At 47.8% G+C, this 14398-nt stretch overlaps 9 protein-coding genes across 9 annotated transcripts; 2 read left to right on the plus strand and 7 right to left on the minus strand.

Moving 5' to 3' along the window:
- Nucleotides 1-155: 155 nt before the first annotated feature.
- HD556DRAFT_1437564 (copper chaperone taha) lies at nucleotides 156-591 on the minus strand (the record flags this gene model as incomplete). Its single annotated transcript, XM_041305714.1, has 4 exons — nucleotides 156-212; nucleotides 267-373; nucleotides 432-492; nucleotides 547-591. 4 exons carry the CDS (start codon nucleotides 589-591, stop codon nucleotides 156-158), a joined length of 270 nt encoding a protein of 89 aa, XP_041166165.1.
- A 283-nt stretch (nucleotides 592-874) lies between these two features.
- Nucleotides 875-3351, minus strand: HD556DRAFT_1226471 (L-methionine transporter; the record flags this gene model as incomplete). Its single annotated transcript, XM_041297080.1, has 14 exons — nucleotides 875-987; nucleotides 1044-1121; nucleotides 1178-1241; nucleotides 1293-1335; nucleotides 1389-1435; nucleotides 1488-1702; nucleotides 1752-1917; nucleotides 1968-2201; nucleotides 2299-2519; nucleotides 2579-2685; nucleotides 2742-2855; nucleotides 2908-2924; nucleotides 2978-3003; nucleotides 3060-3351. The coding sequence occupies 14 exons, from the start codon at nucleotides 3349-3351 to the stop codon at nucleotides 875-877; spliced, it is 1737 nt and encodes a 578-aa protein (XP_041166166.1).
- Nucleotides 3352-3479: 128 nt separating this feature from the next.
- Nucleotides 3480-4922, minus strand: HD556DRAFT_1330520 (3' exoribonuclease family, domain 1-domain-containing protein). The gene is made up of 6 exons (XM_041301725.1): nucleotides 4744-4922; nucleotides 4615-4693; nucleotides 4448-4556; nucleotides 4177-4392; nucleotides 3980-4129; nucleotides 3480-3932 (listed from the first exon to the last, which is right to left on the minus strand). The coding sequence occupies exons 1-6, from the start codon at nucleotides 4880-4882 to the stop codon at nucleotides 3849-3851; spliced, it is 777 nt and encodes a 258-aa protein (XP_041166167.1). The 5' UTR covers nucleotides 4883-4922; the 3' UTR covers nucleotides 3480-3848.
- A 28-nt stretch (nucleotides 4923-4950) lies between these two features.
- On the plus strand, nucleotides 4951-6205 carry HD556DRAFT_1437566 (coiled-coil domain-containing protein 55-domain containing protein; the record flags this gene model as incomplete). Its single annotated transcript, XM_041305715.1, has 3 exons — nucleotides 4951-5271; nucleotides 5327-5525; nucleotides 5574-6205. The coding sequence occupies 3 exons, from the start codon at nucleotides 4951-4953 to the stop codon at nucleotides 6203-6205; spliced, it is 1152 nt and encodes a 383-aa protein (XP_041166168.1).
- A 65-nt stretch (nucleotides 6206-6270) lies between these two features.
- On the minus strand, nucleotides 6271-7733 carry HD556DRAFT_611664 (kinase-like domain-containing protein). The gene is made up of 5 exons (XM_041311084.1): nucleotides 7244-7733; nucleotides 7044-7188; nucleotides 6859-6992; nucleotides 6554-6805; nucleotides 6271-6495 (listed from the first exon to the last, which is right to left on the minus strand). The coding sequence occupies exons 1-5, from the start codon at nucleotides 7532-7534 to the stop codon at nucleotides 6337-6339; spliced, it is 981 nt and encodes a 326-aa protein (XP_041166169.1). The 5' UTR covers nucleotides 7535-7733; the 3' UTR covers nucleotides 6271-6336.
- A 409-nt stretch (nucleotides 7734-8142) lies between these two features.
- On the minus strand, nucleotides 8143-10459 carry HD556DRAFT_1330531 (uncharacterized protein). Its single transcript, XM_041301726.1, has 4 exons — nucleotides 10218-10459; nucleotides 10002-10165; nucleotides 9562-9946; nucleotides 8143-9512 (listed from the first exon to the last, which is right to left on the minus strand). The coding sequence occupies exons 1-4, from the start codon at nucleotides 10358-10360 to the stop codon at nucleotides 8288-8290; spliced, it is 1917 nt and encodes a 638-aa protein (XP_041166170.1). The 5' UTR covers nucleotides 10361-10459; the 3' UTR covers nucleotides 8143-8287.
- A 118-nt stretch (nucleotides 10460-10577) lies between these two features.
- Nucleotides 10578-11238, plus strand: HD556DRAFT_1429411 (RNA-binding domain-containing protein; the record flags this gene model as incomplete). Its single annotated transcript, XM_041304808.1, has 5 exons — nucleotides 10578-10674; nucleotides 10726-10782; nucleotides 10830-10991; nucleotides 11046-11102; nucleotides 11150-11238. 5 exons carry the CDS (start codon nucleotides 10578-10580, stop codon nucleotides 11236-11238), a joined length of 462 nt encoding a protein of 153 aa, XP_041166171.1.
- Nucleotides 11239-11474: 236 nt separating this feature from the next.
- HD556DRAFT_1437570 (transcription initiation factor IID, 18kD subunit-domain-containing protein) lies at nucleotides 11475-12308 on the minus strand (the record flags this gene model as incomplete). Its single annotated transcript, XM_041305716.1, has 3 exons — nucleotides 11475-11663; nucleotides 11743-11840; nucleotides 11894-12308. The coding sequence occupies 3 exons, from the start codon at nucleotides 12306-12308 to the stop codon at nucleotides 11475-11477; spliced, it is 702 nt and encodes a 233-aa protein (XP_041166172.1).
- A 51-nt stretch (nucleotides 12309-12359) lies between these two features.
- On the minus strand, nucleotides 12360-14375 carry HD556DRAFT_1330541 (uncharacterized protein). The gene is made up of 6 exons (XM_041301727.1): nucleotides 13803-14375; nucleotides 13682-13753; nucleotides 13275-13628; nucleotides 12981-13225; nucleotides 12764-12931; nucleotides 12360-12712 (listed from the first exon to the last, which is right to left on the minus strand). Exons 1-6 carry the CDS (start codon nucleotides 14308-14310, stop codon nucleotides 12458-12460), a joined length of 1602 nt encoding a protein of 533 aa, XP_041166173.1. The 5' UTR covers nucleotides 14311-14375; the 3' UTR covers nucleotides 12360-12457.
- Nucleotides 14376-14398: the final 23 nt, after the last annotated feature.

Consider the following 14398-nt stretch of genomic DNA (forward strand, 5'->3'; position numbering starts at 1 on the left):
GGAATTTAGATATGGCATGACGACGGAGCCTAATAGTTCATGCAGTAACACCTTGCCACGTGACAAGACGGCAGGCGCCAAAACTCTATATATAACAATCACCAGGGTAATAAGACAAAAATAAGTAACGGGCATGAAAAACCTCCTGTGATTACTCAAACCGCTGCCGCTTCGGCCACCGACGAGTCATCCAGAGACGTAACCGAGATAATCTAGAACTCGATAAGTTATCCCCAGGTCTAGAAGACAATGACATAGCGCCTTACCTCCTTACCCGTCCTCCGAATCTTCTCTACCAGAACGGCTTCTTCGATAGGACCTGTGACGTTCACAAGCTGGGTCCCCAAGTCGACATCAAAACTCGAAACTGATCCTATTAACGTATTTCATTCACTTAGCCTTGTACTAATCATTCATCATAACCACCTCACCTTCCTGCTGCGCCTTGGTCAGTACACGAGTAACAGCTCCAGAACAACCCCCGCAAGTCATCTATGCGATCAGCAGTTCGTATCAGATTGACAAGCAGATCTATCGGCAACAGACCTTGACATTAAGTTGATACTTGTGCTCAGCAACTTCGCTTGCCATACTTGATGCTATAGATAAGAATTATGTACAGATGAAGGCTCGTCGATGGATGATGTGGCTTGTTTCACAACCGAAAGGCTCTTATATACAACGACTCAGCCCAAATCGCGCTGTCGTCACCCGCTGACACTGCTCGACGGAGCTTGCCGACATGTGTCCTAAATCTCCCGTGTGGTACATGTCCTAGTACTCCCAAAACAGACATCCGTCGTGTGCATACAAGTCAACATCATGTATAAGATCGTGCAACACTGATCATCATCAACGTTCAAGCGTCAAGCTTTCATGTCCGATTATCAAGCATCTCCACCTCGTCACCCTCCGTGGCCACCGCTACCCACCCCGTGCCAACGGACGTCTGCCCTCTAATTCTAGCAATGCAAGTACTGAAAAAGCCTGATGGGACACATCGATGTCATCATTTGATGTCAGCGTAAAACTAGTCAACTCACCAAGAAAGGCAGGCAAACTGGCTTGATCACGATTCGGATTCGTCAAATAGTACACCGGTATCCCTGCCATCACGAACCCTGCAGATGTGACGAAATCAGAAGTTCCATTCGTTATAGCAGGACTCATCAATCACCTAAAACTGCCATAGCTTCTAGCGGTGCTGCGATAATTGGCATGCACAACAAAAATAGCGCAACCTGTCGTTTTGTCTTAGCCGACGTCCACCTGGAAATAATTATAAACCTTACAGCACAAAACACCAGCGGGGTCACAATCCATGTTTTATAGGGTCTGATCTCGAGATTAATTTCAACTCCGTAGCACATTGGGTGCCGACGACTCACCTTTCTAGCATTGGTTCCTTCACACGAAGTATAACAAGCCCCAGAACCTTAAAAAAACAGATCAGATCATGATAGCACACGTGGAACGCCCAAACGTACAGTAAGGAAGAAAAATGACCAGGACGCCACAACGGAGAAGTTGATCAGCGACCGAAACCCACCTCCCAACACGATGAACACAATAGTGATGGTTGCTTGGAGGAGGATTGCATTGACTGGTGTTTGCCTCGACTTGTTCAAACGACCAAACATTGCAGGAAGGTATCCCTCTCGTCCGGCAACGCAAATAAGGCGCGCAGAAGTGAAGGTACTCCCTGTAGGTGATAAGTACGAGTACCTGGAAATTATGCAGGGACTATCCACCATTTAACGCTCCGAAGCAAGAGATGGCCACCATCACAGCAAAAACCACACCGCCTGCTGGTCCAAAGAGTGCTCGACCAAAGTCCAAGGCAACCGTGTTGCTCATACCAACAATGACTTTGTCTAGTACCACGAAATACGACACATTTGCTAATAAGAAAAGTGTCTGAAAGGGCTCAACATCTATACATCTCAAATGGCACCTCTGTTACTTACCATCACAACCGCCATACTTGAATGTATGGCTCTTGGGATATCTTTGCCGGGGTTCTTCATTTCACCTCCGACATAGTTGGCCTGATCCCATCCGTCGAATGCCCATAGCCCAGAGTAAAGAGCTAATGAATATGCCGACGGACTATGACTCGAGTCCTCGAATAAAGGTTGAGAGAATGATTCTGACGCTTTCCCCCGAATAAGTTGTATCATCCCTAGCACGATCACAAATATCTGACGAGGAATGAGCCTCCACTCAGTACTTGTATTATAACACTCACGAGGGCGGCGACCTCAGGTCGGGCCGTTATTAGATAGAAACGATATCAACTAGTAACAAACATACCTTCACTGTGGTGAACACCACAGAAGCCCTAGTGCCCAAATTCCGCGTACCTGCACAAATCATAGAAACGCCGAGTACTGCTGCCACCGCAGTGAGTTTGATGGCCCATTGGGGCATGTCATCTGGTGCTACCTCGTCCTGAGCAGTGTGCCACACGAGCCGGTTCAGATATTCTGCAAAGATGAGGCTAATGACCGCATTTCCACCTGTAATGTAACTGGATGTATATCTGACAATCTCACTGAAATTCAGGTAGAAGACAAACCAGGTTTCAGTGCTGAGATCGCTGTCCATGCAAACAAGTAGGATACAAGTGGTCCGTACGCATACGCGAGATAGGCCTGGGCTCCACCGTTCAATGGTATGCTGGAGCTATAAACCAAGGCGTTTATCATTCGCCAGTAACATGATACGTGGAATAGACGAACCCTAGTTCTGCAAAGCTGCTGGCCCCCGTCCAACCAAGCAATCCAGAAACAAGCCATACAAGCAAGCTAGCCCCCACACTCTGGGTATTCGCAACTACGACTCCTGGTGAGGAACTAACTAACAGTTGCAGATTGGGGTTCGAGCCTGTCTGGTTGGTCTACTCACAAAATTCCTGATCCAATCTTTGAGATAATATATCAGGCTTGCGCGTATGGGATTAAATAGATGAACTGACTTGAAGGCCGACGATGAGTCCAATCCCTTTTGTGCACTGTGAACCGCTTATATCGCGCTATGTTGCCAGGAGGATAACTTACCATGTAGCAATGTGATATTTTTCTCCCCACTTTCTCCGAAAGAGGTAGTATCCGGCTCACTTAAACTCGAGCTCAAGGGTAATAGGTCGCGCTGGAAGTCAAAGCCCGTCATCGAGTAGGATCTTGACCGCCCTCTCTCTGCAATAGGTCCCTCCGAGAGCTCCAGGTTCCGTAGGGAATCCGACGAGTCATGAGAAGCGCGTGCTGAAACAAAGGTGAGATGGTGGTGCTCCCCCGATGATTTGAGAGAGGCGGGTGGGGAAAGATCATTTTCGTATAACAACTCCGGCATCAAACAAAGGTTCGGTTGTTAGTGAGTGGGTCCTGGGAATAGGAAAAAACGCTGTCTAAAACAAGTCGTGAAACTTTCAGACCTGTTCGCGGTTGAGAAAGGACCACAAGCTCGTGGAATAAACAATTCTCGTTAACTCGTGTAGACGTGACGCGTGTGCTATAGACCCGAGAATCTCACATATAATCCAAATACTCGTCACAACAAGTAACAACTTCATTATAGTGCCGAACTTCGAAGAGGATTGCGCGTGAGGGACCTCGAGAAAAAAATCTACCAATGGATGTGCTAGTTCGAACACTTGTGTCGTCGGTTAATACTACATAGGCATGGGACAAACGAAAGGCTTGGAACTTTTCTTGTTCTTGTGAAGTTAGAACCACTAGTTAAAAATTGAAAATCAGACATCGTCCTGACAAATATGTTCCAATATCATGTACAACGGCCAACGTTGATGTGTGAAAAGTGATAATGCACCTCGGAGACCGAAAGCGATGTCAATCGGTTTTCCTGTGTTCAAGTAGAGACTGCGCGACTACCGAATGAATATCATTACACCGCTCATAACATTGTTCCATGCACTGCGGTACCTCGTTAGCGTTTGCTGTGGTTGATCGGAAATTATTACCTTCAAAGACAAGTCAGCGGACATCTGTCCCGACTGCCAGATGCTGGTGATACTATCCAATGCCGGCATACAAGCAAGTATCACAGTGCCGCTGGAGGCCCGTGCTTCAGCTTCGGTTGGATCAAGTTGAATGCCATCTCCGACAATAGCCTGACCAGATATAAGCTTAATTATAAACGGAAAACAGAATCACGTACAGCGGAGCATGATGCAACGAGCCCCAACATTTCAATTCCGGCATCAGCAAGTGCAGTGCTTGCAGCCAATGATCCAGATGCGATACAGCCTTCAATTCCATCGTTCTCGATGATCGTGATGAAAACATCAATGGTCGACTTTGGGAATAACTCCAAGCGTATTGATGATACGATTGCTTGATGTATTGATACACCAATAGATCTATCCTCGGCGTCCTTGAGGAGCCTATGACATTCAATACGTTAAGTGCATGGGGTAGGCATAACTCACGCGCATCGGTGCCCTTCGACGCGTACACGAGAAAGGGGCGAACTTGACTTCGACATTCAGTCGACCCTTTTCGCTGTAGGTAGTAGTTTTAGACTGCCGTGGTCCATACCTATGACGGCACTTAGAAAAGGTGGGCCTGATGAAGGCTAAAGTGATTCCGAACGTACACAGCGCATGCAATTTTGGTTTTTTCTGTTTCGATATATGCAGATCCATTGGCCTGGCTTATAAGACCTGGCTGGAGGACTGTCCGAAAATTCAGCACCATTTAACAAAAACGCAGAGAAGGCACCGACAAATCGGCCTAATATCACCAGGTCCCCGCTTGCGCTGAGTTTTCAACTTGAAATCCTCATCATCCTCATCATCGAATACGGGCGTAAAGCTCTCTTCTGGTCCATTTATCCGCCGGCGGTCGTTCGCACTTTGTGCCATAACGTTGCATTCAACGAAGGAACAAGTTTATCAAACAGCTCTAACATGCTTACATAACCCAGCATTTCATGAAGCTCTCCTTTTCCCTCCCCAAGACCGCAAAGCCAGTCGGTGCGGCACCACCTCTGAAGAAACCGGCAGCGTTCGCATCCCTTGGTGATGATGACCCTGTGGATGCTGCTCCCACCCTATCCGATAATAAGGGCGCAGCAGCGAACAAAAAGCTATTAGCTCAGAATGTCGAATCTTCGAAGGCCGCGAGGAAACGCATGGAGCAAGAGATGAAGGTTGATGCTACGGTGTATCAGTATGATGAAGTTTGGGATAGGATGCAAGAAGTTAAACTCAAGCAGAAAGAGGTGAAAGAGGTTGATTCCAAACAACGAAAGGTGCGTTTTTAATTATCCGTGCCGCTGGAACCATTTTGTTAATAATGTTATATAGCCCAAGTACATCGAAGGACTTCTAACGACGGCTGCCACACGACGTCTGGATCATTTGCGTGCAGAGGAGAAGATGATGCAACGAGAACGGGAAGCCGAAGGAGACGAATTCGCCGACAAGGAAGCCTTCGTCACTCAGGCATACAAGGATCAAATGGCCGAAGTCCGGAGAGCGGAGGAAGAAGAACGACAGAGAGAAGGTATGTTTAATCGCGATGATAACAACTTACTATTGATTTTTGGTTTAGAGGCTGAGAAAAAGAAACAGAAGGGAGCACCGACTGGCATGGCTCATTTCTACCGCAAACTCCTGGAAGAGTCAGAGCAAAAACACGAAGAGGCAGTGGCGGCAACAGAGACTAAACGCATCATTGGTCCACGAGGACCTGCTCCGAATCTAACTATCACCAAGCCTCCGGAACTGACACCAAAATCAGATCTTGAGCTTGCGCAATTAGCTAAAGAACAAGGCAAAGATGTTGAACTCAACGACGACAATCAAATTGTCGACAAACGAGAATTGCTCTCTGCTGGCTTAAATTTGTCTGCTCCCAACACCCGACGACTTGGGCTCCAGATCACGAAACAAACTTCCAGCTCGAGTGAGGTCCAAGCTCACCAGGCAGTAGGAACAGCAGCCAGCCGGAGAGAAATAAATGAACGCCGCGCACGGGAAATCAAACAACAGTTAGAAGAGGAGCGTGAACGAGTGTCAAAGCAGAAAGAGGTCCATGAGGAAGAGGCAAGACAGCGAACAATATTAAAGCGGAATACACAAGAAGACGTGCAGAATATCCGTACACGTTACCTAGCAAGAAAAAGGCGGAAATTGGAGGAGGAAGCGATGGTAGCTAGTGGAGGTGACGATCCGGTATCATAAGCGTAGAGATGGTTTTTGAAGTGCTTATATGATAGTACATACTTGTGACTATTACCCCTGCCCGATGTCAACTAATGAATGTCCAATGCCGAGTTTGATGTTGAGTCCAAATGTGACTAAAGAATAGCGTGCTAGGGAGAGATGTGATGGCTATGTGGTGTTTTTCTCATCATCGCCTGTATTCGTTGAAATTCCTTCAGCACTGAAGGGGCCGGTGGCCGCTTGTCAGGGTTTTCATGAAGCATCGATTTGGCTAGATGCACAAGTTCGGGAACGTGAAACTCAGCGAGCTATTTGAGTCATGCGTCAGTCATAGCTCCGTGGGAAGTAGTCTGCTATAGTACGAACCTCGCACGCTCTGAAAACGAGAACCCCTAGTGCCCATACATCAATCATAAACGGGTTACTTAGCCGACCATGTTCAGTTTCTGGTGGGATCTCCGACCCCCGAGAGTATAATATCCGCGGACAAGATACCTCATCTATTCGGCGACTGAGCTCGTAATCTATGCAAGCATAACGTCCGTTATAATCCGTGAGGAAGTTGCGCGGCGAGATGTCAAAGTGTGCGATGCGATGACGATGCATGAATGTGATATGCTGGAGGGAACCTTTTTAGTATGGTATACACACTCGACAAATCCTTTCCATACCTCTATGCAATGGCGCAAAGATTCCATGAGGCAGCCGAGACTAGTTGGAGCTTCTGGGAACATATTTGCTGACCATTCCTCCATAACGATGAAACACAGATTATCCTGGGGTGCATCGATGAGGTCAAGAATAGCTGGTTTTTTTTATGGTGAATAGAATTCAACTATCTGCTTGGGAAGCTTACGTATACAGTGATTCATGGGATCACATTGTTGAGCTGGCGCAGACAGATACCGGACGATATCAAGCTCCCTGCTATCACGATGGACTGCTTTGACCATCACCTTCATCCCATCAAGACAACGGGTGGCTCTGAATAGGCTTTCTCGCTAGTTTGATCAGTGAAATCACGCATGGCACCTGACAGCTTGCTAGTAGACCTACCAGACCAACATCTTTGCAAAGAGCATCTTCGTCGCTCCTGGCAAGGGCGCGGTGATAGCCGGACAAATATACGTGCAGCCCTTGCTTCTCTATGTTGCTGCAATGGTGCCGGTAATGATCTTTTACATCACGGACGGTGTCCAGACGATAGCCCCTGCGTTCGATGTGACAGCGGTATTTCGCCCAGTCAGGGGAAACGCGAGCGTTGACTTCATCTTCGTCACAGGAAGATGGAGACGAGGATGTGCTGGACGCCAGGGATTCAAGGTCCCATTCAGTGGATGAAGCCATGGTCAGATAATGGAGATCGAATTAAGAATAAGAGATTGCAACCGTCATGAACTTGAATACCCACAGGGAAGTGTCGAATAACGCATCACTGATGTGCATGCAGGATTAAATCTCAATGTCGTGGGTGATATAAGACAACTTGCGGTTGTCTGCCTGATGGAACACGGCATGCCAATTGGTATTTCACGAGAATAACGGCTCGACGGGCACTATCGAAAACAAGCGACAAGAAACTGTTGCCAAAAGAGATGGGCGTGCGATGATTGCAGGGAAATGGGGTCAACATGATTGAATTTTCGAGGATATATCTTCTCAGGCCGATGAAGGAGGTGTGACTCCACACCACAAATCCGTCCATTACATGACACCGGCGCGATCTACAAAGAACAAATTATCTTGTAACCGCATCTAATTAGGAAGTGTTTTCACCTACTAGTGGTAGCCCCATTTCGTGATGCGCCGCCAGATATCAAAATCTAAACACGCTTTGATGGCAGGTGTGATAGGAAGTAATAGGTGGCTGGGGAATGTACAGTTGAGAAGTGGTGTAGTACGTACCTACTGAGTCACTCAGTTGCGATTTATATTACACATTTGATCAATACGTCATCAAGTATATCACACGCGAACCGACCAGTGCCGACTAACGAAGTGTCTCGTCCCCGCGCTGAAGTTAACAGGTGATGTTGCACGTAGAGTATGATACAAAGTGTATTGACTTCACAACATTTCTACAAGATCGTGATAGACTCATTAGTCTTCCTCTGTGTTACTCATAGGAATTCGCGTATGAAATCCATTGGGGCCAACCGGCTGCTCTCTCGTCATCTCCCCAAGCAACTCAGCCCCCGGCACCCCCGACGTCTGTATAGTCGTACTCCAAAGCCTTGCAGTCACCTGATCTGCACTGTCTAGTACAGTTTCCCGCCGAGGCCTATGCAACAGATCCACCAGTCGATTTGCGAGGCGCCGTGAGAGGCTGATCGAATGCTTCTGTGGGATCTTGTAAGGGAAACCCCACTGCTCGTACGGGTCACTTGAAGAGCTGCCCACATCACGAAGTTGCATGACGTATGGTTTGATCCGTGGGTCCCAGAATACAGAGTAAAAAAACTGTGTCTTTTTCGACCCACTTAGCTGGAAGGAGTTTGTAGTTGGCTGCTCGCGGGATACGAATACAAGATTCCAGGGGCGGATGGGGGATGGCTCGTAGGCGGTGCCTCTTGCAGCACTGAGAAGGAAGAGCAGGCCCTGGGGAGATATCGGGCGCGGGTGTCCATACGTCACCTGCATAAGCCAGACTGTGGAGGTGCTATCGTCGAACATGATTGCATCAATGCCTGGGTGCACGAGCGCATGCTTTGGCGAGTGAAGAACGTGCGGATAATTCTTCGCTAGCGCTGCAAGTTCGCCTTGGGTGGAGTATGAATAGCTTGAAAGCAGTATAGCCCGCTCTTCCTTGTTCACGAGGTCAAGCTTGGCGCACAAGTTTAGGTCTTTGTGTGCTGGCTGACAATGCCCCTGTGAGTCGGGACATCCGAGCTCGAAGGCCCCTCCGAACCTGGACATAAGAGCTATCGCAGCCTGACGATAGAATATCTTGCCCGACTCCTCGGTGTCCTCTGAGTCAAGCAGGTTGCAGACAGCGTCCTTAGCAGTGGAAGGGTCTAAGGAAGCGATACCGTCTGCGAGGAGCCTGCTGGCAACCTGTGAGACCGGATAGGGCAGTGGCTCTGTGCGGGTGTCTCCGGGTTGTACGGCGAATAGGTTACGGTTGAATAGGGCTTCATGTTCGCGCAATATGGGATGCTGGAACCAGAAATTATCGCGGGCGCACTCCAGCTCATTGAGATAATATTCAGCGTGGGCGGGATGGCGAGACACTTGTATGCAGGCGTGCGCGTTGGACCCGAAATGGGTGTAGGACCATCGCAGGGCCTCTGGATCGTGCTTTTCATGCTTATTTGCAGTAAGAGCACTAAGGGTAATGGTCAGTCGTCATGAAGAACACTAACATGATATTTTACCTCATCGCAACGATCTCGTCCCAAGTACATGGTTTCATCCACCGTTGAAGAGAAACTTCATACCCAGGTGACCAGTCAATTTTGAAGCCCAGACTGTCCGGCCAAAACGTGGTGAAGATGGCCTTGCCACACGTGCCCCACATCAATGCCTGAGTGTGTGCAGTGTTTGGGTGCGTGGTGGGATCTTCATGTGTGCTGTCGACAAGGTGCCACACGTCTTCGCGTTGGAACAGTGGGTGATACTCGCTGCTCTCCTGTGGGAGGGTGAAGAACCCGTCCGCGGTGAAGCACATGACAGATGAGTGTAGTTGGTCGATTTGATACGTCACCGGTTGACGAGCGAGAAGTCGTTTGACGAGGAGATATGCTAAGAAATGTGTCTTTCCTAAGGATGATCAGTTGTATTGAGCAGCAATGCCTCTGGAAGGAATTCAACTTACCAATGCCTGCTGATCCATGCACTACGAAATTGCGCTCGATTCCGGAGATATTTTCAAAGAGTGATTCATACTCTGAACGGATGAGCATGGAAGTTGCTCCGTTTGGTAACTCGGCACCAGGGCATCCAGATAGATCAATGGCGTCGAAGGTGAGTGGATACACCCTGTATTAGCCTCAATATCATTCCAAAACCAAAAGAAGGGAAACCGACTAACCCGTGGGATCCCTCCGAATCTATAGCATAACATTTCAACCCTCGCTTCACAACAGACTGGTTTTGTTGTTGCCAAAGGAAATGATAGAGAGACAGTAAAGTGGAGTGTGATCCCCAAAATGACATGTTATCGATATTCTGCATAATCGTTTGTGAACAAGGACGTATAGATGAAGGAAGTGAAGGCCGACGGTCGCCTTTAAGTGTGGCGACATCCTCGGATGTGACGGATGACGGATGGGCGGATGTCTTACATGACGCTAAAGTTAGACCTATTTACTTTTATTGAATTCTGAAGCCGCTGACTAAGCAATTGAATAACAATATTTTTAGCCCAACACCAGACTGTTAGTACTACTCGATGGAAGAAGGCACCAAGGGTAAGAAGACCATTTTCATTGGGGGGATTGGCGATGATGTTGATGAGACGGTGATCTACGAGCATTTTGCGGCTTTTGGTGAGTGTTCTGTTTCGCGACAACTTCACACTAAACGTTTCGAAACCGCAGGTGACATCATTGAAGTACAGCTACCACCAGCACCAGCCAATCCATCAAAGCCGACAGGCAAGCGGACAATTATGAAAAATTGTTCATATACTGATTATCTATAGAAATCAAACATCGTGGTTTTGCATTCGTGACATATTCTTCTCCTACAGATGCTCAGGATGCAATCGACAACATGGATCTCAATGAGTTACGGGGCAGGGTGCTGAAAGTCAACCAAGCCAAGCCTATGAAAAGCTTGCAACCTCCAGATGGGAATAGAGCTAGTACGTACTATTTCGACAAATTACTGACCTCCTCTCAGTCTTTCCTTCCAACAGTCTGGGAGTCAGAAGAATGGCTGCAAGAGTTCGCGAAGCCATTAGCACAAAGTGGAGGTTAGCAACTTTGCGAATGTTCATAATGTATCACTGACGTTCCCTAGGTGTGCAAGGTCGTACGGCCCAACGAGCTCCTTCTGAAGAAGCCGAAGAACAAGCCAACAATGAAGAGCCGGATGCAATGGAAGAGTAGCCGACCCATGGCTGACTTAGTCGCCATTCCATGACAAGTGGAACGAACTGTTTCAGCGAAACCCCACTACCTTGTTAGTCTCGACAACTTCCTCCCTCATGTCTGCAAGACAAGTCATGTTGCGGGATCGGAAACAATGTAATGTTGGCGAATGGAATCTGCAGTGTCAAGATATAAAAAATACAGATGTAGAACAATGATGTAAAAAATAAGACAGCGCTACTACAGTAATTTCCCTAGTACTCCTTTGACTGCGTGATGTCAGATTCCTCGAACTGAGCCCGAGCACGCTTAATATCCTCCTGCATGAATAACAATTCCTCCATACGAGCGAGCTTTTTCGCATCTGCCAACCTCGACAGAGCTCGACGAAGGTCTTCAATAGACAATCGTGTTTTCCGTTGTGGACCACCAGCAGTTTGACACTGCCCCAAGTAATGTTTTGTTTGAGTTTCGGCACTCACATGTCTGTATAACGCAATACCAAGAAACGAAGACACGTACAATATCTGCAATGAACTCGACAAGTATTTCTTCCATGACGTTTACTGTGTCATTGGCGGGATTACGATCATCGCCGAAACCATACATGAGGTTTTTCACTGGAGAAATCTGGCTGGAAAGAATTCGATGGAAAAGATCTAACAGAACGCACGTTCTTTCGAAAAAAGGCCCTTGAAATTCGCCTGTTTTCTACTGCGCCCAGTACCTCCACCTGTTGTGGCAGCAGGAGCAGTTTCTCGGGCGTAGGTTGGGGTATATGACGTAAATGTGGTCGTCTTCGGGGTGGCAGCGACTGGAGTGGGGGTAGGGGTTACGGCAGGCGGCGCCGTTGTCTGTACTGTGGGCCGCGCTACCTGTTGAGAAGGTGCTTGGGCAGGCTGCTGTGGGATATAGGTGTATGGATATGGCCATGCGCCGTAGCCAGTCACACCTGTGGCGTAGCCTTGGTGGTAGGCTGGATAACCTGGAGTCTGAGGGTGAGCATATGCGCCTGGTGCACCTGGGTGATAATACGGATATGTTGTCCCCGCTGGATGCTGCCCCGGCTGGTAATGTGAGTACGACATGAACATTGAGCGCTTTTGTTCACAACTTAGGATGGAAAGGACAAGCCGTGGGACACATTCCTATTTCGTGTGCTGCCCCTAGTCCTGGCTTTACGTAGGATTCAAGTAGGCAATGGTACAAATTATAGTGTGAACAAAGATAACATAGTTCACATATCCTGGTCGTCCCGATCGCCTCCTCTCTTTGCACGTATTTCGAGATTCCTGGCTTTATCCATCAACTCCCGAACTCTCTGCCACTCGAACTCAATTAATCCACGCTGATCAAGCCAGTCCATCACTTTATCTGCATCTCGCATATCTTTGGGAGGTTCCAAACCCCCCGCAAAAGCGATTCGGACAAAACCACGATTGCCATCGAGAACTTCATCGATCTGCTCCAACAAAGAGTGATACAGGTGATACTAGTTTCAAAGTCGTCAAGCAATGAACAAAATACTTCAAAGACATCCTACCTCCCAGTGACTGAACTCGTGGAAAACTCGTGTTCGAGCAGCGCAGAAGCGGCCGAGATAAAATTGTTTGCCAGAAGATTTGTGGCTAATCATATCATCAGAGTCAGTGCCTGATGGAGACAATGACTTATTGTCTGATGAACTCGATGACTCGTCTTCTGACTCGGGCTACTCGCAATCAGTTATGTAAAATACAATCGGACGAGCTAAAACATACCTCGAAATCGTATTTGTCATATGGCTTGCCGCTCACTCGGCCGATTAGTGTGGATATTCTCCCACCTAGATTGCAAGCATCGCACTGAGGAGCGCTAAACTTCATTCGTACTAATTCGAATTTGGGGTATCTTTCGAGAGGCCTCTTGAATTGAGGTTTCCAGACAGAGGATGTGACCAAAGAGTCTTTCATCCCAGATAATTTCCGTCGTGCTACCTGAAGTGGGACAGAGAAATATTCCTCCGCTGCAGTCCATATTAGCGCAGTCCGTCTAATGACAATGAACATGCATACTTTCCAACATTTTCTTCATAAATGGGCGTCTCTCAGGAGGAAAACGAACAGCCATGTGAACAAATAGCTGGCAGACGATCTTGAATTGATGGGCGAGATCTTGATGGGTGTTCATGCTAAAAGCGATGGGTAACTGCGTAGTCAAAACACCATGCTCGTCATCTTCCACGATAAAATCGTCATCTTCATCTGTCTTTTCATGTTCCCCGCTAGAAGACTCAGATTCGTGACCACGATCTGGTCGCGCACCCTTGAAGGGCCGCACCACCGGGCCTTCCGGTGGCTCGGCGTCTGACTCTGAGGATTCTGAATCAAGCCCAAGGGTTATCTCTGAGCGTTTCTTGCCCCTGAAACCTTACAGAAGATTCAATGAGATGAAATTTCACGAGTCAGGGGTATTGACCCACTCTTCAACTTCTCAAGACGTCTTTGAAATGTTGTTTTCTTGTCGCGAGCGCGAAGACGCGACTCAATGATGTCTGTAAAAACAGGTGTAGCACCGCAAGGAGGAAAGTAGATAGTGATTACCATTCTCATCGACTTCATCGACAACACTTCCTTCAGGACTTGGAGGTCTGGCGCCCTTGATCAACTTTCGTTTGCGCGGTTGAGATTCATCGTCAGAATCTGCTATTGCTTTTTGCTTCCTCTTCCTCTGCCCCTTCTTGTTTCCTTTCCAAGCGATAGGTATGCCAATATGATCCTCCAGCGAGTTATCACTGGCTGTCACATCTGGCAGACTGTCTGTGACAACGAGGGATTTCTTGAACCGTCTAGCACTCGGTCGGCGTGGAGAATCGTCTTCATCGCTGACATCAATGACTTGCGGTTCAAACTTTATAGCGCCGACATCGCTATCCTGTTCCAGATCATCACATGTGTCCGAGTCAAGGGCGATAACCTTGTGCTTTTGCTTCACCTGTCTCTTCTTAACAGGTGGCGGCGGTGAGATTGGAGGTGGAGAGGATGAAAGTAGAAAATCGCCTAAAGTTTTCTGCTTCATCTTCTTCGGAGACGATGATTTGCTGGCTTTCATCGAGCTGTGCGTGTAGTCTATGAATGGAGTGCTTAGATACAATCGATCTGCCAGGGGGACTCGGAACTAAGTACTTAATGCTGTGGCT

Source organism: Suillus plorans, assembly GCF_016647745.1.
Source record: "Suillus plorans strain S12 chromosome Unknown HD556scaffold_4, whole genome shotgun sequence".
In the NCBI taxonomy this organism is placed as follows: Eukaryota; Fungi; Basidiomycota; class Agaricomycetes; order Boletales; family Suillaceae; genus Suillus; species Suillus plorans.

Coding starts and splice junctions, on each gene's coding strand:
- HD556DRAFT_1330520 (XM_041301725.1), bottom strand. CDS start 4,882: ATGGCACAAAGTGCGAACGACCGCCGGCGGATAAATGGACCAGAAGAG. Junction 4,130..4,176: donor TCGTTGCATCATGCTCCGCT/GTACGTGATTCT, acceptor ATATCTGGTCAG/GCTATTGTCGGAGATGGCAT. Junction 3,933..3,979: donor CCGCTGACTTGTCTTTGAAG/GTAATAATTTCC, acceptor GAGGTACCGCAG/TGCATGGAACAATGTTATGA.
- HD556DRAFT_611664 (XM_041311084.1), bottom strand. CDS start 7,534: ATGGCTTCATCCACTGAATGGGACCTTGAATCCCTGGCGTCCAGCACA. Junction 6,806..6,858: donor CTTTGCGCCATTGCATAGAG/GTATGGAAAGGA, acceptor GGTTCCCTCCAG/CATATCACATTCATGCATCG. Junction 6,496..6,553: donor TCGTTTTCAGAGCGTGCGAG/GTTCGTACTATA, acceptor TGACTCAAATAG/CTCGCTGAGTTTCACGTTCC.
- HD556DRAFT_1330531 (XM_041301726.1), bottom strand. CDS start 10,360: ATGCAGAATATCGATAACATGTCATTTTGGGGATCACACTCCACTTTA. Junction 10,166..10,217: donor GATTCGGAGGGATCCCACGG/GTTAGTCGGTTT, acceptor AGGCTAATACAG/GGTGTATCCACTCACCTTCG. Junction 9,947..10,001: donor GCATGGATCAGCAGGCATTG/GTAAGTTGAATT, acceptor GATCATCCTTAG/GAAAGACACATTTCTTAGCA.
- HD556DRAFT_1330541 (XM_041301727.1), bottom strand. CDS start 14,310: ATGAAAGCCAGCAAATCATCGTCTCCGAAGAAGATGAAGCAGAAAACT. Junction 13,754..13,802: donor CGATGAAGTCGATGAGAATG/GTAATCACTATC, acceptor CTGTTTTTACAG/ACATCATTGAGTCGCGTCTT. Junction 13,226..13,274: donor TATGAAGAAAATGTTGGAAA/GTATGCATGTTC, acceptor TATGGACTGCAG/CGGAGGAATATTTCTCTGTC.